The sequence below is a fragment of the Neodiprion virginianus genome, chromosome 4, assembly GCF_021901495.1.
Source record: "Neodiprion virginianus isolate iyNeoVirg1 chromosome 4, iyNeoVirg1.1, whole genome shotgun sequence".
In the NCBI taxonomy this organism is placed as follows: Eukaryota; Metazoa; Arthropoda; class Insecta; order Hymenoptera; family Diprionidae; genus Neodiprion; species Neodiprion virginianus.
Window position 1 is genome coordinate 37879200 of NC_060880.1, and position 26597 is coordinate 37905796.

The window sequence follows — 26597 nt, forward strand, 5'->3', positions numbered from 1 at the left end:
TACCGGTACCAATACAATTAACAATCATGTCGTGTGTTCGAGTTTCAAAAATGCGAACTGTATGTGTTTTGTGCCTGAGAACCATGCAGACATCAAGATAGACTATGTCGAAGAGTGTACCCGCAGATTCTCGTATAATCAGCCTTGCTCGAAGTGTTTTGACAAACGGTTGTCATGGACGTGCATACGCAACGGAGAACGCAGAACGGCCGCACATGTGCTTCACACTTCGCAAAGTCTATCCGATTGCGTATCGTGCATGTATCGTACGGAACAGACACACCTTTGCAAGCCACAAACGTGTCCGTGAGTGGTAAACCGATGCCCAAATACATGTAAAAATGAAACTTGCGTACGAGCGATGCCGAAGTAGCGTCGCCAGCCATAATATTATCACCAAATGCTCTGCTTCTAAAAGCTGGTATTGTAGTTCAGTAGGAAATGACGCATCGAAATTGAACCGAAATCGGTTAGCTCGAAATAAAACCGACGGAATGCCGACGTCAGTATATACGGATCACTCCATAATGCACGTACAAAGACAACGAAGGGGGGTAAACGGTTCGAAATCGACCACATCAGCTGATACATATTATGGTATCCAACCCTGGCCGCAAACCGTATGAATAAAAAAGGAGTGAGGGATATTTTACAGTTATCAGCTACGGCACTGCGCGTGTCATGCATGTAGGAGCATGTCGTATAGGGGTGTGTATACATACGTATGCCTCCATGCAATATGTACAATCGCATGTGTATAATACCACCTATGACCGGGAGCCCTCAGACGCTGTCACTTGCCTTCCGGTCTTCTTCAACTTCATTTCGAATCGTTCCACTTTGTTCTCAAACGCCGGATAGACAAGCCTCTGAATTTTTTGTCGTCGATGCGGTAATATCGCATTTGGTCATTAGTCAGTCGTTCTGTCGCCAATAGACGCGGGATCAGCTGCCGCAGTTCCGAGGGCTGAAAAGTTTCCCACGATTTTCGTCATTTCCAAAGAATTATTCCAACGGTGAGTAATATTGCATCTATGTTATACAGCTATAATACCGCGTACCGGCCAAATGTCTTATTTCATCGTTTCAACATTGTAAAATCTACGCTGTTACAGCGGTGGTAATAAATTTATATACTCGCATGGAGTGAAATAAACATTTAAGTGCAAAGTTCAATGTCGGTCGTTAGCTTTTTTCGTAAGCCGCTGCATAGTATAACATACAATGTATGTAGGTTCATACATATTCAAGTTTTTTATTCAATCAACAATCTATTATATGATAATCGTTTTTTTATTTCGTTTGTTTATTGTTTCGCTTATTCTCTGCAGCGAGCTGACGTAGATTATATCACTTGTGTAGTTACAGCAGTGTTGTCATAGGATGTTAATTCCATTCTTTCTAGCATGTATGTAGTAATAAATAATTTAGTACGTATGACTCTTTATGTGGTCGTACACATGGGATCGAAGTCAGCAACGAACCGATAATTGGTGAAATCGTTTGGTAGTTACATATCGACAAATCGACGTGATCATACTTTCAAGGAATAAGTTTTTGTTGATAAAGTCTTGGAAATCGACTGCTAATTCTTCGCGTAGGTCAGCATTCACACGCTGCAGGTAGTTCGATTCTGTTATATGCACATTAATCTGGAGCATTTCACACGATTGTTTTTCAACTGATTGGAACTAGAGTAAATAATCTAATCATCATAAACCGTTCTAGTACACATGGTGATGTTGCCATAGTCCCCTGAGGCAGCGTGTGTGTGTACATTTGAAAGTCGAGAAAGATTGTGAACCGTTGGATTGCCAATACATAATTCATAAACAACACTAATTATCTAACACAAATAATATGTTCAGTGCCAATGTGTGCTTTTCCAGAGACGGCGATTATACATGTGACATAATTAATTGTCAAATTCACTAATATTCGCGGATATATTTGGTCATCCACACGTCACGACCGCAGGTCGAACACAACGATCGTTATTTTCTAGGAGCAGTCATAACACTTTACATGGAGGAGTGCCGCCCCAAATTGTCACTATAATACGGCGAAAATAGTCGTCGACACACGTGAAATCGATAGACAAAAAAATTTGTAATTACACGACCACAGCTTTCCTTCGAATACGACTTATTTTATATATGTTAGAGTTGGAAACGAACTCGTTCAAACGCGTTCAAACGAGTTCAAATACAGGTAAAACAGAAAACCAAATTGGCTTTGATATTCAGTTTACACGGAAAAAAAAATTCAGCTCGTGGAACTAAATATTAGATAGTTACTTGTAAACAGTTCGTCGAACTAAACGTTCTGTTATTGGAAGAGCACTGCATGGTTCGTATAACTGACTGTTAGTCAGCTGTCATAGCTGTACGTTGTTCAGCTCTCTCAGCTAAATAGCTTCGTTCGAAGAGCTAGACCAGAATTTTTCGGCTCCGCTCACAGCGCTTATTATTAAATAGTACAATTATATTGCTATTAGTATTATTTTTCATCATTATTATCATTATTTATTCAGTGTCATTTACATATTTGAATTGACTATTTAAACAATTATCTATCAACTGTATTTAAATCATACTCATGAAATTTGAAGGTTATGAAATATGTCAACGCGCCAGAGCACAGCGCAACTTACAGCTCTTAGAGCAAAACCATTCAGCTGTGAGAGCTGAACAACTTGCAGCTATCAGAGCTGACTAATATATAGTTGCTGTAACTACAAGATAGACCGTAGAGTGCGTATAGTTACTGGAGCTGTAGAATACAGCTCGCCGAACAGAATTTTTTTTTCCGTGTAACGTTGCCTCGAATATGTTATGTACGCTATATTTATACTAAGGTTAAAATGTAAACGGTTTATAACAGGAAAGAGTTATCGTAGAAACAGATTTATCGGAAGAAACGAAACCGCGAAAGTGTTTCGACATCAAGCCCACGTGCGAAATATCTACAGTACAAGGCTCGTATTTGAATACTTTATAGATAAGATAGCGACGATCATGAGGGTCTATACCTATATCGGAGGAACGAAGTTCATTGCCTGACCATAGGATATACGAATTGGGTATAACGGCCCTGATCATAGGATTGCAAAACAAATTGCCGTCTGCTGATGAAATTTTCATAAATCTCAATTGAAAGTTCATCCAACCGCATGCAAGCGATTGAAAATCAGAAAAATTATCGCAACTGCGAAGGCAATGAGGCATAAAAATTTCATTAATTACTTATCCATTGATTTCCTCGGTCATGTCGACTCGTCGGTTGGAAACGGGTCGCTGACCCGAACTCACAGACGCTCGTTCAACTTTCGTGCAATTTTAAAAATGTATAGAATTTGATCGATTGCCCCCCGAGAACCCCACCGCTTCACTCCTTCAGGCCCAAGTCCGAAAGCAACGAAATCGCAAAGTTGGAAGTTGAATTTATTACACCAAGAAGACGCCGGTAGCCTTGCCCGCATTCACGTGCCGTGACCCGCATACAATGGTGCGGTATAATTGGCCGATTATTAATTCGGCTGGTTACATAAGGTGGGTTATACATAATATAACGTAACATAACATAGAACAGGAAACCGGTGTCTCGAAATTAAGAATGCGCGCCTGTGTTTTGAATAAATCATCCTCATTGACTTCCGCGCGATTCGTCAGATGACTCGTGTAAGAATCGTCAATTTGTTTTTTTCTTGTTTTCTGTCAAAGAGGATGTAAAAGTTTTTGAATAAATGAGCAAAAACCACACTTGTACAAATTATGTTATAATATTATCGAGTTATCAAGGCCTCAGCCACGCTTAACGAGAGGAACCTTACAGACATTATTAATCCGCCAGTTATAGAATATCCGACGATAAGCGTATTATATCAGATATATATCGTCGTTCAAAGTGCAAACTTCGAATACGTTTTGGTTGATCGATTTCCCGTATACGTTTAATTAAACGTTGCGTGTATTTCAATCGATTCGCTCTTTTACAATATCCAAGTTTCCTTCTCAAAATATGTTTCGAGAACGATGTAAGGAAAAAATGTCTCCAATATTTGGAACTTGACCGTTCCAAACTACGATGTCTTTTTTTTTCTTACAAATTCCTCTTCCCCCTGAACCCTGGAGGGGTTACGCCACTGTAATTTTCCCCCCGATACTTCCGCCGTTGTTTCGGCGTATATAACACATGGATCAGGGGTAGTAGCAACGCGGTGTCAGACACGTTCAGGACTACGGACACAGGGGGTATGAACTACTGACCGGCCAGTAGTGACTGTGTCGGCATGATCAGGCGAGGTTGAAAACTTTCACGGGGAGTTTTAGTACAGGGAGGAAAGGAATAATTTTTAAGCGATTTTGAGGGTGTTAAGCTCGGCTGAACTCAGGGATAAAAACAAATTAACTTTAAACTTGGCATTATGTTTAATTGGAGGGTTAAACATAAAAATACGTCGCTGAGTGAGTTCGCATCCGTGGATGCAGTGTAAATGTGTAATAATATAATTGATGTCGTAATGATACAGTGTCGACCATTTTTATCAAAATTTCTTTATTTCACTAATACAATTTTCTTCATTTTTACGGTAGCTCCGGATACTTATACTTTCTGCAATGCTTTAAAGACTCGAAAGATTATATTGTTAAGTTTTTCACGACCAGAATCGTGCAGTATTTTGCCCAGTTGTATAAATAACGCGTCACGTGGTTCAAAAATATATAGACACCAACCAATTCGGATTCTCTTGATCTTCCTTAAGCTTGTACTTTCAAAGGAAGATCACACACAGGCACGCACACTCGACTCATTGATTGAGTGTTTTATTTTAGTAGGTTGAATAATCTGCTATCACCCTGAAGCCAATGCTAATCTGATATGGATGTGACCCTGCGCTATAAAATAAATATTGCCTGTTCAGAATGTCGTATTTCATTTTATTTCGTATTTTTTATATCTTACCCGTGATCTTGGAAAATAAATACCCACGCGCATAAGCCCACGTGTATCGCGTATAATGTCAGCGAGTGCATGGTCAATATTCATGTATAAACTCTTGAAAATTTGGGAAACGATCATATAGTTGAAATTTTCCAGTAGTACTACATATAAAAAACTTCACCGCAGTGAAACCATACCTACATACGTATAGATATGAGATGTGCAAGCCATGCCTGCGACATCTTTGACCTGGACTGTTTGCAGATGGTGATCATATAAGTACCATGAAACACGTCCGGCTGCTATCATTCCTCCAGACTGTATATAAAAAAGAATTCGTTGAATAATTTATTATATATTCACCGATATATGCAATAGACTGTCGGGAATCAAGCCAGAGCGCAGGTCACGATCTTGGACCTTACACCGTATCCGTGGCCATTATTTATGACTCAAAACGTGACTTGGTTATGTCCTAATTACTAGCTGTACAATACTGGCGCTAACGATGAGACAAAATAACGAATTTGCCATGGGAAAGGGAAGAGAGTATTCCTCTGATATATGTTTTTTTTTTTTTTTTACTTGTCAACACTACACCAAATTGTAAAATCAAAAAATACCGAATCAGTAAACACCTAAATTCATGGACACATTGGTCTAGGTTTTCGAATCGCGGAATTAGACTTTACGCTTTGTGTGTTTATCGTTTTTCTTTCCGAGCAAGTCAATATTTTCGTCGATGTAAGGATATAACACAGTTAAGCCGAAAACTTTCCAGCCGTAAAAAAAAATTTCTAACGTCAATCCAACACTATTTGAATTCTATTATATGCCTATAAAATAGAGGTAAAGTCCTCGTTAGTGATAAATTCTGACCAGGGTAGAATAACATCTGTACTGATTTTACTTTCTTACCATTCGGATCAACACCGAATAATATTGAATATAATACAACCTAATCAGCTCTGTTGGATCAAATACCAAATATTTCAAGGTTTAGTCATTATTTACTGTGTCACAGAATATGATCAGAGCATGAAATTGTGACAAGAATCTATCACTTCTGGAGCGATTTCATGATATCTCCGTGAGATAATTTTCTGCTGCACATTCTGATCTCCGATCAAAGCTGAATTTGCACATCTGTTAAGGCGGCATTAAAGGCTAAAAATAAATTTTCGGTTTTTAACATTTTTATATATTTTCACCCCTCCTCTGAATGGATCCCCGTATCGATTTTTGCCCTAAAAAAAATGTTTGGGGTGAAAACCTTTGGTTCTCATGAGTCTGCATACTGCAACTCTTTGAGAATTTAAACTTTAAATGCATTTTCACCCACTTTTTATTTTTCAAACTTACGCGTAAGGTTTTTCCTACACTTTCTGATCGATTCACGTAAAATTTTTACACGTTGCTTTTTATAAGTATTCTTCACACATTATCATAGGATTTGGCTTAAATTCTTTCGTGGGAGTAAGATATCCTAAATATTATGTTGAAAAACGGGTAATTTTTTGTCACGATTCTCAAAAATGATACATTTGCTTTGAAAATGAAGCGATTGAAAAAATCCTACGACAACTTGTGGGCAATTGCAAGTGGATTGTGCCAGAAGAATCCGTATGTTAAGCTACGAATATTAAGTGAAAAACCTTGCGAGCAATGAATTTTCGTCTTTTTAGACTCTATTAAGCTTACACTCGGTGCATCACCCTAGTACATTTAAATGAGAATCTAATGGAAAAACTTACTCTAAAAGATGTAAGAAATGCATACCTAAAACAACTAAAATTTAAAAAAATTTTCCTACATGAGAAAAAAATTAACTAAAATACTCAGGAATTTTCTGAAATTCCTGTAAATGCTCCCTTAAGAGGATGTCCTTACCGAACACGTTAAATATCACTTATTTTGCTTAACATCAATGTGAAAATATCGCAGTCAGCGCAATTCTACATGCTAAGTGGAATACAATGAAAAAAAAAATTTGTTTTACCCAACAATAATGCCTGCAGAACTGTATTCCTACAATTGAATTACCTTGAGTTATTTTGACACGATGGTAAAAAAATCTTTCATAGTTTTATTGGGTATTGCATGTGAAATTGCGCTGACAGCGGTATTTTCGTATCAGTGCTGCGTAGGTTTCGATAGTAGTAAAAATAAGTGACATTTTACTCGGCCGGTAAAAAGAGACTACATCATTTTCTTAAGCCATAGAATTTTCACATCACAAGCGAGTTACCAGGCAATTGGTACACGCGCGAAGCGGCTCTTGTCGACGCCCAAATAATACAGCCCTACTTGGTTGATCTTGAAATTATTACTCACTGTATTACGTAATTCGTAAACGCCGTTCGCCGTCTCTCTCTGCAGACAACCGGGAATGTAGTTATCTAGTTAGTTCACCGAAGTCAACTGCGTCACAGTTGAACACGCTTGTCGCACGCACGGCATATTCTCATTCCCTCTTTATCAGCGCGATGAAAGGCGATCGCTTCGCATTTTAAATGCCGTGCAGTTGCCAGAGAGAAACGGAAAATGGAAGAGTCCGGAGGGGGGAGGAATTCGTGTGAGTCATCAGACTCAGGTTCGCATGACGTTTCCAGGGATGTTCAACAGACCGCAGAGTGCGGCTACCAGACAGGAGGCTGAGATGATGAACAAGGCCCAACGGGCCATACACGGAACCACGGACATCTTGGAGAAGCTGCGTCTGCTCTGCCTGGCCAGGGGTGCCAACGGCATCCTTGGTTTGGGTAGGTGAGTTCGATTTCCGATCTACTCACCCTGCACCACTGATATTGTATATTTATTGTCAGAGCCCTGCACTAACAGCTGCACTAATCGCAAGTCCAGTAGATAAGGTTTACTCTCACGCCATCTTGATTCGCGCTCTTGACGAAAGCGAAAAACTCGTTCACATCACGCGTTTACTTATACACAATTGGGTTCAATATATATCAATTGCACTGGTAATGCATTTACGATCAGCTTATGAATGTCCATTTTAGTAGCCATTTCAAATACAACTCGTCAAGCGTGGAATTGACGATCGTTCTTGGACGGTTGATTTACTGAACACTTATAATTAGACGTAATAATGACCATACATGGGTATTATTAACTGCTGCAATATTAACTTTAATGACTCGTTCGTTGTGCCGGTGAAAAAATATTATTGAGAAATTTCAGTACACACTGTTCTTACGACATTAAGGATGTAATGATTTGAAAATATTTTATACAAACTAATATTTTATAAATGGTGCACTCGTTACAGCAATCGCTTCGGGTCAATTGAGATGCTCAGCGTCCTACCTAAAAAATTTACATGTCCCAGCTGCCTTGTCACAATTTACTTACAACTTCGTACGACTATTAGAATATTGAAAAATCTAATTTTCGGCCAAAATCGTCGAATTTTGATAGTTTATTCGATTTTTCATCAGTCATATTGGATCCGCCATCTTGGATTTAGAAATTATCAAATTCTGACTTGAGATTCGTGACCAGTGACCCTAAAAAACCTACGAGCAAGAATATTCAGGCCAAAGTATTGAAAGTCTGCGTATTTGAACGGGTCCTTGTCGCTATTCTGAAGTTTTATTATATCTGAATCGGGTGGAAGAAAACTTTCCCAATAATGGCCAGAATACTGTATTTATACTCGTTAGGTAATAATTGTTTTTCCATTGCGATTAAGCGATTTGCAATTGGTGACGAGGCTGCAGCAGCGGCAGGCCATTGTGTCCGTATTTAACTTGCCCTCGTAGTTATGACGACATCGCTGCACCATTGATTGCATGACGCCCGATGACGAATCAGTTTCGTGCGCTCTGATTTCATTCCAAACAAATCACATATAACTATTTCGGCACCTTCCAGATGCTTTCGACGAATGGACGACGACGGAAACAAACAACTGAGCCTGGAGGAACTCAGCAATGGAATTCGCGAAACTGGGCTTGATTTATCGGACGCAGAAATAGCGGAGATGTTCAAGGCTCTCGATACCGATGGAAGCGGCGGGGTCAACGTTACGGAATTTCTTGTGGCAGTCAGGGTGAGAAATTGATACATCCGTTTCGCTGTCTAAGTCGTTAATTAAACCTACGATTTATGGGATTATTTTACGGGGCTGTAATTCGAAAAGTTCACAAGCTTTTTGAATTTTTTCAGCCGCACATGAACGACTCGCGCAAGAAGGTTGTCGAGCAGGCATTCAAGAAGTTGGACAAAACCGGAGATGGAAAGATAACGGTGGAGGACTTGAAGGGTGTTTACAACGTGAAATCTCATCCACGTTACATGAGCGGCGAGGAGTCCGAGGAAAGCATTCTCAACAAGTTTCTCGAGAACTTTGAACAAGACGCGACTAAGAATGGAGTCGTGAGTCATTTTTTTTTTTCAACTCAATTCTTTCCTTATTAGAAATCACGGAAGTCCTTGTACATCGTACACTTCCTTCTATTAATTCTGATACTTCCATGATGCCTCTTAGATCTTTGATATTTTTATGATATTTCCTTGTTCCTTACGCTTTGCCAAACTGTGTCGATTGCAAGGAAGTTACGCCGCAACGAAGATTAAACCTTGATCACATTAGCATGTAAATGTATCCACTTCTCGATTAAGATCGGCGCGATTTGGGACCTTTCTCTGTATAGATAAACGAATGATCACGAGTTTATAGATTCTGAATTTTCAGGTTACCGAAGAGGAGTTTATGAATTACTACAGCGCGATCAGCGCCAGTATCGACCACGATGCATACTTCGATCTGATGATGCGTCAAGCGTACAAATTATAGATCCTATATATCTATATATCTGCAAAAGACACAATCATTTTATACACGCATTTGTGAGTTGCTGTATCAAATGTTCTGTTCGTAAATTATTACAATATGTCAAAAGAAAAAGACACTTTTTCATATAATAATACCCCGGAGCTAGGTTGTGTTATTATTAATTACCTCCAAAAGTCTAGACTAACCTGTGATTACATATTTACCGGCATGTTATTATTTTTATTATTATACTTGTTTACTGCGTATAAAGTGGAATAAAATATGTATTCATAATTTATACTTTTCGTTTTACTCATTAGTACTATTTACTTAAACGACGTTTATGTAGTTTCAACTACATAATATCAAACATCCAATCGCGGTGAATCGAACAATAATTTTCATTTTTCACTTGGCGTATAACGTTGCGTTTCGAGTTAAAAAATTCTGTCGACGTCGAGGCGCTGCAATCAAGGCTACATATACAAATTACATACTGTATCCTCTTTGACGCCTTCTAAGTATGAGTAACTAAGTTAGGTACGTGTATCACGCATCCCAGCACTCGCTTTATCACTCATCTATGTTGAAGTTATCTTTTGTGTGTCAACACCTCTACGTATTACAAATGCATACAATAACATAAAATACAGCAAGTCCTGTGTTTGACGCAGCGTTAGAATTTAACGGAAAACGGTTGAATGAATCAAGAAAAACGGAAGAAAAAGAAAAACACAGGTAAATTTATAAAAACAGATGACGAGTGAACAGAAACAAAACGTTTCTTGCCTTGTTGATACTTGATCTTATAATGCGGATTGCAGATTCGAGGACTTTACGATACAGAATCAAGGCAATATTGCAGTAATTAAACAATTTACTATTGCATATATATATACTTCGGGAGAGAATCAGAATTTCGTAACTCACTTCTAATTTCAATAGCTTTAGAAATCGTGGCTTTCGTTATAATTGCAACAGTCCAAATGCAGGTCATCAAGAGCAATTTAGATTAGTCAATTACGAGACTAAATTTCGGTCAATGGCGAGTAACTTAAACGTTTCGATTCCCGTTCTCCCGTCGTTGTTTCTTGATCATCATTTTTTAATCCACAATTTTATTCTCCCTGCTCATCGACGATAACGAATTCAAAAAAAAAACAAGTAATAATTAACCTTTGCTTCGCCGTCTGCCGCAGTTGCAGCAGGTCGTTTTGTATTGATAGAACGTACTGCATAATCACGGTTCTCTTGCGTCATTCGCGTTGCGTGCAGTAATTATTGCATACCGATATACTTAGCTGGAGGTAATCTGTACATGATAATGGTCGAAAAAGATTGTCAAATGATGTATGCCTTAGATAATAAATTGTAGCCGTGATTACTGCGTGATAAATCCAAACTGCAGGTTGGTTTATTCCGTTCGTGCATTTCCTTGAACGCACTGTTAGAAATGCGATGTTACATGTAACACCAAAATTATTCTATAAAAGTCCTCACTATTTTGGTGTTGATTTTAAGACCACTTGGTGTTAAGAATCGAACGATTTACTACGATGATGTTTAATTTGACATTAATCGGTGTGGACTTTTGTCAACACTATGAATTTTTCGACAGTGCTTGGTTTTGTACACGTCTACATTACAGGAATCGAATTTCTTCTGTATGATTATGGATCAGACCGAGAAGAAAGATGAAAAAAAACTTGCATCGGCCGGGAATCGAACCCGGGCCGCCCGCGTGGCAGGCGAGCATTCTACCACTGAACCACCGATGCTGTACGTTCAATGTGTATGTATTTTATATAATAATGAGCATAATCTGTCGCATTTAACCAGATTTAGGCACACACACACAAACACATGATATACCTATATAAATATATTGCAAAATTTGCAAACGAAAAATTTTACGTTGATATCGATGAGAATTGGAATGGTTTGCGAATATCTCGAAGAAGTGGAAAAAAAATTATCCTCCCCGGCGGGGAATCGAACCCCGGTCTCCCGCGTGACAGGCGGGGATACTTACCACTATACTACCGAGGACTTGAGATACGTAAATTTTGATCGGTCATGAAAGGAAAGCGTGGTGCGATAGGTACGACAAATATGACCGTTGGTTCAGCGTAGCGACGAATATTTTTGTCACATAAAAAGCTGAGAGCATTTGACTTGAATTGATACTTGAAATGATGTTGGTTAAAGTAAATTATAGACGAGAGTAACCGGTTCAACATCAAACGTGACAGATTTGGAAGTTTTTCAACCTCGTATTGAATAAACAAATCGAAATGTCGATTTTATTTTTCGAGAATGATAGAATATGTGTTGAATATCGTTAAACAGTGAGCGTAGTGTCGAAACTTAACGATTAATATACCCGATTTTAGTCATCATTTGGCGCGATGAACGAATGCACATTTTGCAGCGGTGAGAAGAAACTGAATTTCGTACAAATTAATGAATTTACTGAAAAAGGAAGATATTCGAATTGTTACAAGTACTTACAATGTCTAAATAATTTTTATCACCAAATTTGGCACTTTTCATAGTAGCGGAAGAAAAAATTATTCATATATTTATTCAAGTATTGTTCAATGTTTAAAATGACCTAATTCCGAGTAAAAAATATTTCAGTAGCTTTTGTCGACTCAAATTCCTTACATTTTGAGCCACTTGAGTTTTTTTAAAAACGTCTCTTCCCACCGCTTCGAAAAATTCGCGTTTGTTCATCGCTATTTAAAACGAATGAAACCGTACATATACAAATACATTAAATATTACTGTTGATTAACTCAAATGCTTGGTTAAACGTCGCGGTCACTTGTCAACTTCATGAAATTATTTGCAATCTTTGAAAAAAAAAAAAAACATCATTTCGGACGATTAATTTTGTACGTATTCTCTCTTTTTTCTTTACGTATAACCAACGTAAAAAAAGTTTTCGATCGATTATAAAAAATATTCGGTCAATTATTTTACGATTAGACGTGGAATTGTCGGAAAAAAATCCTCTTCATTGCATTCGGAAAAGAGGAGGCCAGGAAATACCAACATTTAGTATCAGAGGCCCTTGGCTCTGACTGGATTCCACCGATGGTTACAGGTTCGTGAATAACAATAATAACAAAAAAAAAAAACGAATCAAAACCAAACAATCGTACTTGAAAGGCTCAAGAAAAAACATTGAAAATGAGAGAGCGATTGATCAAGCGGAGAGAAGAGCGATCGCGCTTCGTTCATCACAGGAGAGGGGGAGTGCAGTCATTTACTGCAGTGGCTCCTGGGTAGGAGAGATTGCGAAGTTATAAGAGCGAGACGCACGCGCTGAGTCAGGCAGTCGGTGGTTGGCGATAGAACGTTTTGAGTGTGGATGTTGAAGCTGCTGATCGTGGTATAATACACAAGTGTGCAAACGGATATTCGTAATATAACGAGACAGGGAAAAATCGTGGAGGATTTGTGTTTCTAATTTTCGACGCAAAGATGCAGTGATAGCTTTGAAGTTAATCTCTCTAGTGGTCCTTCGCGTTGTAATTCGCGCGTGAAAATCTGACTCCCGTAACGTCGCTGGCACGAATATTCGAGTTACTTGTGATAACGTTGCAAGAGTAAATTGATCAACTGCCAAAAATGAGGAACTTCACTACTTTAATATGCGTTCTGGTCGCAGGTAATTTATACGTCACGGAAGTTATAATACATGGTCACGGCTAGTTGCTTTTGTTACGCTTATGCGCGAGGGTTCATCTGTTTACTCCTATACATTACGCCCATTACTATCGAAACAATTGAGCGGGGTTAGCGAGGTCGGAGTCGACGATAATAAACGACACGCAGGAACGAGAAATCAACATACGAGCGATTATCGCCGTCCTGTTACGAGGTTATGTCCACAGCACGTTCGAGCATTGGCTACGCAAGTTCCACACCTGTGCGCGCGGTGTAACCGGTGTAACACACTCGTCAAGCGTGGCGCGTTGCTCTTTCGCATTAAGAGCATTGACTGAAGATATAGGGTGTGTTTTATTTGCCTCCTTTCGACTACGAAAGAACAGTGAAACACGCCTATGATTGGTCGATATCCAAAAATCAGCTAATCGGCAGCTTCGTACAGGAAACATCTTGTTTCCCTAAAGTGGCAAATAAAACTTGCAGGCACGGTAAGGACTGCCTAGCCGTGGGTTATTATTAGTGGTAACTACTACCCTGCACTTACCGACACGTCTTATCTGATCCCAATGTAAAATCGAGTCGGCATAGTAGAATCTGCATTTTTTTCTAATGCCCTTTAGCAATCCTTACCCGCACGTGAAAGTCCACGAGGCTGGCTAGCAGTCTGTTACAACTGTCGAGAGTCAAATTTAAATTAATTAGTACAATCCGCGATTTGTCTGCAAGTTGGAATTCGAGAATTAATATTCAGAATTCTGTCGGTCTTACCGGCCGGGACTTTCGGCAATTTCCGATAACCGACTTTTGTACTTTACGCGAATAAATCAGGCGTCCTGTCAACGTTGTCGAAAGTATGAAAAATCGAAAACTTTGATTTCCAATTTCACTGTTATTAAATTATTCGTCAATTTCTTGGAACAAAAAACCTGAACCCCCTTTTAGAATTCAATGACTTCGGATATGCATTCTGCTCGATGAGGCACAACCGAACTAATCGCAAAATCACGGTTTCGAAGTTAACCTGATCGATAGTGTTGCGCCCAAAAGATCGGTAGACATCTATTTATCAACTATGTCTAAAATTTTTTTCTTGCTTGTAGAAAAGGAGAAAGCGCGTGACAGAAAATTTTCATGGAATGTCATTGCCGCTGATCACTTAGTACATGCATGATACGTTGTACTGCAAATCAAGAGTTTGCGACGCATGAAGTTCCATCGAACAACCGATATCAACCGGAAAATTGAATCGCGTAATGCATACATTCCTCCGTTGAGTATTCCTTTGTTTTTCTGTCCTGAGTTATGGGTACGGTCTTTATAAACATGTGTAGTTGATACTGCCTTACCATCGCACTGTAAAAACATCACGTGACTCTGGTAATCTAGAATGTGTACAACGCATTACAAAGCTCGTCACAACGCTCAGTGACTAACAAATTCTCTTTCATATCTCGATACGATCAAGTTTCAAACGCGTGTCAGATGCAGGCAATTTATTGTCAGAGTTCAAAGTCTGGGGCACGCGTACTTGGAACTCGATGTTCGATAAGAATGTCGTCATTTGGAATACCGAATAGATAGTGACCCGGATGAAATGAAGTAACCCGTTTCTTTCGGGCAACGAGGGCTGATTTTATTGTTTGAATTCGACTAATTGCTTCCCGTTCACGTGCGATAATTATCGCAGTCTCTGGATGTATGTTTTAAACAATTTTTGTGCACAGTTATATTCGAGTTTCCATAATTTGTCGAAATACGCTTCCGTAAAGCCGCATAATTTTTTACTGACGATTATTGACTGTCGGAAGCATGGCTTCGAGGTCGGAAATCAAGCTTTAAATAATAATTAGCATGGCTTCAAACCGGATTTAAATAAATAACAGTCCCTTTTGAAGTTGTTCATTTTCAAAATACTCATATTTCTCGTTTATCTCGAAGTAATTTCGTTTATGTTTTAGGAAGGTAGGTTGTAGTTATTATTGTAGATATTGCGTCATGGAATTTTTGATGAAAAACAGCGATAATTAATCGTCTTTTTTTCTTACACGGACACGCGAATAAATTTATTCTTCACGTGGAGTGATTTACGCGGTCTTTAAATATGTCCTGTACGTTGTTACGCCGTGCTTATGGAAATTGAAATTAACATTAGTATGAAGTTAGTAACGTTACTGTAACAATACTGTATGTTTCGGAAAAATCGTTACTTCACACCGTAAGCAATGTCTGTTTGGTAAACTATGACAATGAAAATATATTCATATTTTGTAAAACCAACTCGTTGAATGTCATTATAAAACAGCGTAATAATGATTTTTCCACAGTTTCCCTCCTGATGTTTCGTTACGTTAATGTTATTAACTTTATCCTCATAAATCAACAAACTCATGATTTCATTTCCGATGAATGAATCAGTCAAAGATACTTTGTCATTGGCAAGAAAATATTTATGCGTATGTTTATAGAAATTAATTATCAAGAAATAATTGACGAACAAAAATTTTCGCGTGCACACGAATTGTTATTTCATTTATATATTAAAATTCCATTGATTTTCCTTTAAATATATATATCGCATTTTACGTAACCGCATAATTTTGGAATCGCTATATTATAGACGGAGTGAAATTTAATCAGTTGACGTGCGCGTTGTTTTCGGGTATAACACGTAAGCATATTCAATTAAATTGTCTTTGTACCTCCAAAACCAGTTTTATCGAACGTACAAGAAATTTAAACGCGTCCGTTTTTTCAAGGTGATTCGGTTATGGCAAGCTGTTTTTTTCCCCGATCTTGGTCGTTTTTTCGCGGCCAGTCAGTATTTCAAACGGGATAAAAATACAACCAGATTCTACTGAAGAATTTAACTGGAATTGCTCATGCTAATGTGACGCATTACATATCAGTTTGATTTGAAATCTTTATAACTATTTCTTGAATCTTCAATTTCTTAACAATATATGTATAACTCGCATTTACAATAGGTATTTAATTTTTAAATGAAAATCGAATGTCAAAGCAAAGGATAGTTTTCAATTTTTGCTTATTAAGTAAATGCTGGTACAGTTTTCAAAATCAATATGATATACATCTGCGGTCAAATATCGAAAACGATAAGCAGATTTGTCCGTGTGAATTCGTTTTTTTTTCTAATGGGTCAATCATATTCATTGTTAATATCGACGTATCGTAAAAACTGAAAAGAAAATCAACTTGATGTAATGAGAAAGAGCTCGTTTGATTACACCAAAATCGATTTAAGTAAAATTTACGAGTGTACTTTATTTTTGCAGACAAATATAAGATAGGCTTTCTTTCCTGCGCTCTAAAATTTTACATTGTTTTATGAAATTGAGCAAGACAACGACGCGTTCTCTTTTATAGTTTTTGCAATGATTCGATGAAAAACTTGTCTCGTTTTTTCAGCGCCGTTTTTTTATAACGCATAACGATTTTAAGGAGTTGTTTTTGTCTTTTTGCAGGTCTCTTGAGCTTCAGCATTGCTCAGGAACAAACAATTCCGAGCAAAGAGGAGATCATGAAAAAAGTACCGGCGCTGAATAGTATTCCAGGGTTGGCAAATTTCAACGCCTCTGATGTAAACACTGAGAAAGCGGAGGAGCTGATAAAAAATAAGTGCAATAAAAATGGAGGCCCCGAAGCATATGATACTGCCAAAGGGGCAACGCAGAATCTAATGGAGTGCGTTAGACCTCTGATAAACGTTACCCAGCTGGAAGCTGAGATGGCCGAAGCAACCCCAAAAGGGGATCTTGATGTAGTGTTCAAGAAGTATTGCGGAAAGATTCCAGACTTGAAAGCATGCGTTACTCAGGCGTCAAACCTGACGAAGCCTTGCCTAGAAGCAGAGGAACGTCAGAGTATCAACATGTTTCACAATGTGACGGACGCGCTGCTGGGATTCATTTGCGATAACGAGGGCGACCGCATTGCCAGTCAGTATATATATGATATCATCTGATTAGGAGTTACAATTAAATTGTCTATATCGATGACTTTTTTTTATGTGGGGAATGAAACGAACTTATTCAAACCGTTGTTTGATCCTGAGTTTAAAAACGAAATTCATATTATCGAGTCGAATGGAATTCTAAAAGAGTCTTACTTCCTTCGTACATATTCAGATTTCATTTGGCAGTTTCAGAAATTTTCTAATATTTAGCTTTTCTTTCATTTCAGTGTTTTTAGCTGCTGGCGGCAGAGAATGTTTCAACAACTCACGACAGGCTATTGAAAAGTGTGCAAATGATACCCTCAAGACCCATTTGTCTATAGCCAACCTTAATCAAACAGGGCTTTCTCCTCTAGATAGTATTCCTTTGCTAATCCTCGATGCTGACAAATGCAGGTAAGTAAATTTTATTCAAACAGTGTGATAAAGCTTGCTGAGAAGATCTCTCTTAGTTAGCGCAAGTTACAGCGCTACTCGAAGCAATTGACTCTGCAAATTGCCCAATTCGAGAGATGTTTGTGGTTTTGCACTGATAAAGTATGCGAGATAGATTGTTTTAAGATTATTTTTTACTCCATAGGGACATAGAAAAGTTTCAAAACTGCACCGTGAGAGTGTTGGAGGAGTGCAGAGACCCAACCCCGGCAAATGTGTTTGATTCACTGGTGAATTTTGCCATGAGAAGTACACCGTGCAATCCTGCACCAGTATCAAACAGTCTAAACGGTGCATCCAGCAGCTTGGTCAACGTTTTATCACTGACTCTCGCGATGGCAATGTTTTCGAAATACGTCTAAGAAAAGGTCTAGGAAGAAGATGAAGATGAAAATTATTTATTTTCCGTAATAAGAAACAAAGTTTCTGGACTATGTAACGTGTGACCAGCCACTGGAATCAATGAATTCTGAGTGATTAAGTGGAAATATGTGCATCAGTACACGTAGACCGAGAGCACGATGGATTATAAAAATCTTCACCGTTATGGAGCGGTGCTCTCAAGTTGTCGTTCAGATATTTTTTTTTGTTCAATGAATCGAATTCGTTTGAAAACCTTGATACTAGCCGCTTCTGAATAGGGTGTGACGAAAAGGTAACGAAGAGAAAACATTTATCGATTCAGATTCGTGTATTATTTACCAATAAACACGGTAGAGAGAAATTACGAAATTACATCGCTATTTGCATTGGTATGAGTTTTTCCTTCGCAGATGATAGAAGCAGTAAAAATGTTGTGTTTCCATTGGACGTTTCGATTGTGCCTTTTTCAGAAAGTGACTACAGTAAACCGATATTCCTATGTCAGGAGTTATTCCGCGATTGTACAATGGTAAACTAACAAATTTTTAGAATTATATTGTATCTGTAAAATAGATGATAAGGTTTAAATGTCATTACCATTTTTAACTGACTATAAAATGAAAATCAGCATCGGACTTGAAGGTTTGTACATAGTTACATCATTGTTTTTTTTTACTGATTTAATTATACTACTACACGGCACATTACATTTTTCACAAGGTGGTTTGCGTTCGATAGATACTTTTATCATTTCACTTTTAATTTTGAACGATAAATCAAGTATGATATGCGATCCTATACTATCAATTGATGAAATTTTAAGAAATACACTTATAATAAGCCAAAACAATTGTTTTCAGTTACTTTCTAATCCCCTCCTCACTTGTGTTCTTTTCTAAATGCAAATGTGGCTGTACTCGTAAGCCGAATACAAAAGTCTCTTTATATCATTCAAGTGAATTCAAGATTTGTACAAAAGTAAGAGCCATATTTCACAGTGTTGTAAAGTGTAAAACGCTTGTGAAGCAAGCAGTGATTGAAAATGCTGAAAATTTCACGTATGTTGTACATTTGTATGGATTGGAGATATTCTGAAACGTAAACATGTTGTTACAGTTGTTTGCTGTATACAACATTTTAATCAACAAATATCTAACGGTTAAAAATACTGTAAATTTGCAATTGTTACTTACACCATTTCAAAATACCACATGAACTGAAAAAGAGGGGACAGAATGTCTTGATCTCTAGAATGATTATTGTTTTGTGCGTGAATATAAAGTTTTGTAAATTTTTATCCATGAAAATCTGTATAGAATTAAGGAAATAAAATTGCTGTAATTCGTTATTCCTCTGACTGTTTTCAATCATTTAAGAACTAGAATCTGTTACCACATTGAAGTTATAAATAACATTATCGTAACGGTTCATGCTTAGGAAAAAAGTTATTTCGCGATTTTGAAATTGATGAAAATTCAGTAAGCTTCGTTATTCGCCTCCATAGCTATCAAATATCACATGCAGCGTGCGTGTGGGAAAAAGTATGATGTCGAAATAGCAGGCAATACACGCTATGTTATTTGATACGATCATATTTATTATACATGAGAATTATAACAAAATTCTTTCTAATTATTATTTTTTTTCTTTCATTTTTCTCGTATGTCCCGTTCTGACTTATGGCAAGTCAATGCATCAATCAGGTTGTATTTAAGTAAAGAAGACTTTTTTAGAATATTTGCATTTTTCGTCAATCACCGACTTTTCTCCGGATTATAAACGTCATAAATTGCTTGTCCAAATTAGTGTTGCGAAGACAATAATCATCATGGCTTTGCGACGTGAACATTGATGGTATGAAACCAGTGGTTCGTCATAGTTCATGCGCTGATAAGAACTTAAATGTTGTTGGTAATATTGTAACACTGGGTTGCGAGAGAATAAATGGCTTCTCTGATAATGCTTTCATCTTGAAGGGTCAAGATTCTCTTCTTTAAATATACCGCAGGGCGAAAAGGTACCTTCGTTACAAAATGTGCGTATGACTGCTCGCATCAATGTGGAAGAAATGAATTTTATAAGAGGATTGAATAAAAATCCATTAATTCCAAATTAATTGTAAAATTAAGATATCTATTGGCATATCGGCTTGTGGACAAGGAAATTCTCTCGAATTCAACTCGAATAGGTTACTCGACCTTCGAGATCTCACTAACAATGTTTGTCTCGAACCGTGAAGACTAGAGTACAGGAGTCCAATCTCTAAGGCGGAGAGAAACTCCGAGATTTAATAGTGCACGGTTTTATCACCAGCGTCGCTCAGGACGTTCTGACCCTCTAAATATAGTAATACAGTGATGTAGTGACAAAATTATAATAATTATAATATTCGTAAATATGAGCGGCATTGTAACATCCGACCGGAACGTCCGTATGTTTTATCGACTATTATTACTGCATGTCACTTTTATCAACTAACCAAACTCGAAGTACGAGAATCTTGTAACCGTAAGGTACTAAAACAACTGTCTAACTATTTGGAATATCCGTAGATGGAAATAACTATGACATTCACTAACCAAAGCTTAAAAACCATGTTACGAGTTCTTCGCACGACGAAGAGCTATAATATTATTACACGTTATTATATATCACTATCATATTAACACCATAATTAACTAACACCATTATATCCAATTATTATATAACTCTCGACAATGCCATTTGTGCATTCGGAGCTGAGAGCTACACTACCAACAACGAAGATCGACTATAAGCAACTTACGCTATACCATATAGCCTGGAGTATAAAAGAGTGTAAAACCCTAGATAAATGTATAACCAATATAATGTAAAGATAGCACTGCTGCAATAATCCATAAAACCAGAGAGTGCAAAACCTTCAAAACCGTGAATACTAATTATCCAGCATGAATTATACTTTCTACCGTAACGCCGTATTGTAGGCAACACGCGCAGCGTTTTGAAGGCGATGCAGATCTCCAATGTGGAGCCATACAGAGCTCCATCTAGAGAACACATTAGGAAACTTAACGACGAAACGATTGAAGGTAAATCAACTCGCAATTAACTCAAAGACGCATACGTGGCAACGCCCAGTAACAGGCAACCAACAAACATAAGAAAAACGTTCTAGAAGCTTCCAAGCCGATTTATATCAATATAAGAATTAATAATTACAGAAGAGAATTATATACGAAAGCACACATGTAAACCTGCTCTGAAACTACAAATTATGAAATTGTTCAATAGTCTAAATCGATTAAGATAACACAAACACCTAAGAATATTCACAGCAGCGCGATCCTAATAATGTTAAGCAAATAGTAACTATGTCTCATAAACAATCACTATTGTACTCCAGGTGAATAATGACAGTAATCAATTATAATACATATGCAATTTTATGTATTTACACGCTATAAAACTAACAAAACGACAAGTAACTGATATGACAATCTTAATATATAGACTTTGTAATGAACAGGATAGTAAGAATATTTAAGAAGTAAACTACGACTAGAATTCAGCGCATCGTGACCGCGAAATTGCAACGAGATTATTTACCAGCGAGAAAGTTCGAGAATGTACCAGCCTTACACAAAACCAATAAAGGACGCTGTTTGCCAGAACCAGAATATTATTTGTATACTTGTACTAACAGAAACAAAATCGAATTGTTCAGATCTTAGGACAGCATTTTGTACAACGCATGTAAAACAGTACCTGTAAAATATACTTAGGTACTACTCACAGCAACAATTTTCAACCCGGGTGCGATGGTTTGTTTATAATTGCGCTGTTATGAAAATGAGTTTTCTTCACAGTAATCTTGGGGCTCAACGATGATAACTTTGTTACTTTGACTTTCAATCCTGATGTCCTGAATGTCTTCCGCATTAATAGCACGGAGATCGAATATCATGACGTCGTGAGAAATTTCGAAAAAATGAAAGAGCCGCTAGTCGGGCGGCGACGATCATATTAAAAATTATACGGACCGTCGATCAATGAGGAATGTCAAGCGCCGGTAGACCTAACGAGTCGTTGATTGCGAGTATTCGCACATTTAATACATCACATATGTGCCCACGTTTAGTGTGTAATTCGCTTTTTTGTGCGGTCTGTTAGCACGCAAGACGTAATTAAAATGGGCTGCAAATGTCATAGTTCACATTTACAGAGGACCGATTCATTCCTCAATCTTTACATGCAGACGCGTGCCGTTTACCCTGAAATCGTGAGCTGAACGATTGACCTTGTTGTTTTTACAAGCTGAGAAGCTCAAGATGCTCTAACAATAAGGAATCAGAAGAGAAGACGATTTCAGGAAACAGTACAACAAATTCAATGAGTGCAAGATTAGATCGGTCAGTTGCAACATCCTAGGTTTGCTCTTCCTATAGTTTGAAATACCATGCGGTGTGTTCACGAGTGACTAGCTTTGGTTTTTTTAATTTCTTCATTTTTAATCTATTGAAATGTTGGATAAATAACCTCAGCTGTCAATAATACCACATTGAAAGAGTACGAAATACAAACAATGATTCCATACAATTAGGAATAATATAACGTTTGATTTGGCTTCAGCGTTTTATATTTCAGGTCAGGCGAGGTAAGACTTACGAAAAGATTTCATATTATGTGACGATTGAAGAGACACAGAACGTCAAAGAATTAAATTATCACATATATAAGGTAAATCAATGGTAATATGTTAATGTAAAGTTTGAAAATTGAAAAATAAAAAATAACAAGCAATGAAAGAGTACTTTGGCAGTAATTCTTAGAAGGCCGGTGTTACACGTGAAAATATTTGATGAAACTGCTGATAGTAAGCTAACTCTTTTGTCAAATTTTTTTCAATGTTTTTTTCTAAACAGGCTGGTAAAAAATGAGAAAAGAGCATCAACCCGCTCTGGCTCAAAGCCGAAAAATTTAAACACCCGAAACATGATTTTTTCGAATTATTTTACATAAATAAATTGTGTCGATCAATATGTTCGTTTTTAACCCTTACTTGCCACCTAGGGGTGTAGACCACTTCAGGTTTTTTTCCCTTCATTTTAAGTACCTGAACGGATCGGCTAAAATTTGAGTCCTTAATGTCAAAAAGTAAAATAATTCTGCATTTTTTATAAAAATAGTTTATTTTCTTTTTTCTTTCTTTTGCATTTTTTTTTTTTTTTTAGTAAACTTAAATTTAATTTCTGCCTGTACTAATCACATGATCCTTTGAAGTAAACTTTCAATACGTTACAAAAAAAAATTTCAAGTAAAAATCTTCAGTAGTTTATAACACTTCATAAAAATATTTTCTCGCTGTGATGTACGTGATTCTACAGAAGTGCGGCAAGTAAGGGTTAATAATTTTAGATAATTAAAATCCATTAAAAAACAACAACAACAACAGCAACGGAATACTTCCAAAAGTCTAAATAATCGTATGAAAAATCACGGCCCCAAACCGAAGAGATCGCAAGGGTCAAACCCAGGTCTAATTGGCTAGGAATGCCCCTTGTATGTTGAACACGCGCCTTTAGTGGGAGCATGGTTCTGAAACCGGCTTAAACCTCATTCCAGTATTTATTTTTAAATACATTTTCGCAGTAACGTGATCTGAAATTTGTTACGGGGCGTGTCTGATTTTCATTGTTTTTAATTTCCCTCTATTTTTCACCGGTTCTATTACCGCCAGCATGGGAATCCACACGATTTTCATACCCCTTCTGATCTGCATTGGTAAGTCGATACATAATTTAGTTTTAATCCTGGTTCTTGTCGTTCGATGTACCGCAGGAAAACGAGAAAAAAAAAACCAACACGGAGAAAAACGTGTTCTTTTTTTTCGAGGATTTCGGTCAACTCATTTTTACATTTCGACTAATTGATTTGCCCATTTTTTCTTTCATCTCCAGCATTGTGCAGACAACAAACTACACCAAATACGATGCTAATTTTGACGAAAAAAACTGCTACAATCAGAGCAAAACCCGGAATCAATAATTTCTGAGATCTTTTGATAAATAATGATGTTTGACACTTTATTGGAAGTCCCTAAATAGAGCGGCGAAGAAATACAATAGAAATAGAATACAATATTTTTTTACCGGGTTACATAGAAGAACTTCGTGGTCGTTGGAACCGCGCGAATCGTTTTTCTACTGAAGTCAACCGCACGAAAAACTGATTATGTATATGCGCGTTAGGAAAGGTCATCGTTGAATCGAGTACTTTTGCCGCAAACGCACTTCAAGACCGATTGTTATATATACGCAAACGCTCAACAAAATAACGATAGAAACTTTTTCTGGAGCTACTTTTGAAAATCAAGGTATTTGGAGATCACCGAACCTTTTCAACAGATGAAATCCTTGCGTGAAGATGCTTTATTTCGAGAAGGGAACGTTTCTTTCTTTGTTCACAAAAATGAATTTGAGTGTTATTTAGATAGGTTTAAATATGGATAGGGTAAAGACGAGTGATTTCAAAAAATTTGATAATTATTTTGGAAAGTTTTCAGGGATTATACTAAGGCGGAAAAACTCGTGATAAAATTAATAAATGTCACGATTAATCGTTTACTGAGTTGGCTTGAATGCTTCGTAAATATATGATAGTTTTATTTTATTTCGATTTTAGTCTCCTGCTTATAACTATTCGAATTCTTATGCGTTCTTTTATTCGATTCGGAAACTCAACAGCGCACTCCTCAATATTCACGACCGCGAAGCTCTGCCCTGCCTATTGCGCAGATCTTGTGAGATACAAGAAAAAACAAAACGATCCCGGTGGAGTTTAAATAATGTCGGCGATGCGGATGGAAATGTGTCGCCGCTTTTCGAACGCCTTTGGGCTACAAAATATTGTACAGTTCAAGTTTAACAAAGCGATATTTATAAACTGCGCATCCGATCAAGTTGTCTGGATTCATTATTCTATATAGGTATGTTTACGTCATACGGAATCAATCATATAAGACTGCGTAGTTTGACGGTGTCGAAAATGTCACTGGAGCAGATACTTCGGGGAAAAAAAAACAACCCCAGTCAAGATTTCAGCCATTTATTTGCAATGCAAAGTTTGTTCTTATCTCATTCATGCTCGTCGAATTGTTGAAAAAAGTAATTAGGTCACGAGATTATAATATAAATATAATACAAACTATAAGAGAAATATAACGCGTGTTAATCGTACGTGATAGGAATACGTGTACTTCCTGTAATTGTTGATAAAAGATGATAAATTTGGTTACAACAGAAATTTTTTTGGGTAGATGGCAAGTCTTGTGGCGACGAAATTGCAGTATCACCTTAAATTTAGATTGGAAGTACAATAATGATGATGATGATGATGATGGCAATAATAATAATAATAAAACCAAGAATAACAATAATAATGAATAATATCCGACCACTGCCACATATGTTAATCCTATATAATTATAAAAAGTGTATCGAGAGCAGTGAGTATAGATTATAAGTGGGTAAAACCAAAATCCAAGCAATCAGAACAGTAGCAATAAGTATTTCTTCGGCTGTCAAACGTCCCTGAAAGCAGTCAGCGTGTAATCGAGGAATGTCAAGTGCCGGTAGATGTAACGAGTCGTTAATCGCGAGAATTCGCACGTTTTATACTCCATGTACACTTGGGGACGATGAATCGGAGACGGCTAATTTTTTACACTAGACAGTTATGTTGGCAACACAGAGAGACCTACAACGCCACAGTTGGCCGAGCGCGAAACAAACTCAATCTCAATAAACGTAACATAACCCATGATCGTCGAATCTAACCTTAGAATACCGCGGGGATAATGACTTGTTGGATTGACACGTCAATTCTAAGGTTAGATTCGACGGCCATGGGTTGTGTGACGTTTATTGATATTGAGTTAGTTTCGCGTTCGGCCGACTACGGCGCTGTAGGTTTCTCTGTGTTGCCAACGTAACTGTCTGGTGTAAAAAATTAGCCGTCTCAGATTCATTGTCCCCAAGTGTACAAGCCCACGATTATTGTGCGATCTGGGTTTTGGTTCGGTCTGTCGGCACGCAACACGTGAGTTAAATGTGCTTCCGATGTCGTGGTTCACACTTGCAGAGGACCGATTCGCTCCTCAATCCATAAATAATGCAGCCGCGTGCCGATTATCCTGACATCGCGAAACGAACGATTGACCTTGGTTTTTTCACAGAACTGATAAACGAAGGCGGCTCGCAATGTCTCGACATTGCAAATAATAAAATGGGAACCTGTACGAAACAAGCGTTTACAGATAAGATGAGGAAATATATTTCCAAAGAATCTTCCACTTCCGAACCGCAAGAATTTCCATTGTTTGTTCCGGACAAGGATGATTGCGCGTAAGTGAAATCATACTGACGTTTT

General features: G+C 37.5%; 2 protein-coding genes, 1 long non-coding RNA gene and 2 other non-coding genes across 8 annotated transcripts in view; 3 read left to right on the forward strand and 2 right to left on the reverse strand.

The window, feature by feature from the left end:
• Nucleotides 1-20463, forward strand: part of LOC124304017 (uncharacterized) — a 234903-nt gene extending 214440 nt beyond the window's left edge. The window contains exons 2-3 of the long non-coding RNA XR_006908043.1: nucleotides 1406-1412; nucleotides 20428-20463. This is a non-coding gene — a long non-coding RNA (uncharacterized LOC124304017). The remainder of the gene's footprint in view (nucleotides 1-1405; nucleotides 1413-20427) is intronic.
• Nucleotides 803-10037, forward strand: LOC124304008 (calcyphosin-like protein). 3 transcript variants are annotated; one of them, XM_046761929.1, is made up of 5 exons: nucleotides 803-1016; nucleotides 7557-7710; nucleotides 8836-9013; nucleotides 9130-9339; nucleotides 9659-10037. In XM_046761929.1, exons 2-5 carry the CDS (start codon nucleotides 7559-7561, stop codon nucleotides 9758-9760), a joined length of 642 nt encoding a protein of 213 aa, XP_046617885.1. In that variant the 5' UTR covers nucleotides 803-1016; nucleotides 7557-7558; the 3' UTR covers nucleotides 9761-10037. The 3 variants fall into 3 exon arrangements, with proteins under 3 accessions (XP_046617885.1, XP_046617883.1, XP_046617884.1); XM_046761927.1 differs by lacking the exon at nucleotides 803-1016 and adding an exon at nucleotides 4412-4466; XM_046761928.1 differs by lacking the exon at nucleotides 803-1016 and adding an exon at nucleotides 4481-4499.
• On the reverse strand, nucleotides 11447-11517 carry Trnag-gcc (transfer RNA glycine (anticodon GCC)). The gene has a single exon. It is a non-coding gene; the product is annotated as a tRNA-Gly (tRNA).
• Nucleotides 11717-11788, reverse strand: Trnad-guc (transfer RNA aspartic acid (anticodon GUC)). Its single transcript has one exon. It is a non-coding gene; the product is annotated as a tRNA-Asp (tRNA).
• On the forward strand, nucleotides 13064-19536 carry LOC124304004 (27 kDa hemolymph protein-like). 2 transcript variants are annotated; one of them, XM_046761921.1, is made up of 4 exons: nucleotides 13064-13136; nucleotides 16900-17373; nucleotides 17618-17786; nucleotides 17971-19536. In XM_046761921.1, exons 2-4 carry the CDS (start codon nucleotides 16956-16958, stop codon nucleotides 18185-18187), a joined length of 804 nt encoding a protein of 267 aa, XP_046617877.1. In that variant the 5' UTR covers nucleotides 13064-13136; nucleotides 16900-16955; the 3' UTR covers nucleotides 18188-19536. The 2 variants fall into 2 exon arrangements, with proteins under 2 accessions (XP_046617877.1, XP_046617875.1); XM_046761919.1 differs by having other exon boundaries at nucleotides 13071-13415.
• Nucleotides 20464-26597: the final 6134 nt, after the last annotated feature.

Excerpts from the sequence above, each read along its gene's own strand:
- LOC124304008 (XM_046761927.1), top strand. The coding sequence starts at position 4,427 with ATGTTTAATTGGAGGGTTAAACATAAAAATACGTCGCTGA. Across the intron at positions 7,711-8,835 it reads GGCATCCTTGGTTTGGGTAG|ATGCTTTCGACGAATGGACG; the intron begins GTGAGTTCGATT and ends GGCACCTTCCAG. Across the intron at positions 9,014-9,129 it reads AATTTCTTGTGGCAGTCAGG|CCGCACATGAACGACTCGCG; the intron begins GTGAGAAATTGA and ends GAATTTTTTCAG.
- LOC124304004 (XM_046761919.1), top strand. The coding sequence starts at position 13,376 with ATGAGGAACTTCACTACTTTAATATGCGTTCTGGTCGCAG. Across the intron at positions 17,374-17,617 it reads CGAGGGCGACCGCATTGCCA|TGTTTTTAGCTGCTGGCGGC; the intron begins GTCAGTATATAT and ends CTTTCATTTCAG. Across the intron at positions 17,787-17,970 it reads CTCGATGCTGACAAATGCAG|GGACATAGAAAAGTTTCAAA; the intron begins GTAAGTAAATTT and ends TTTACTCCATAG.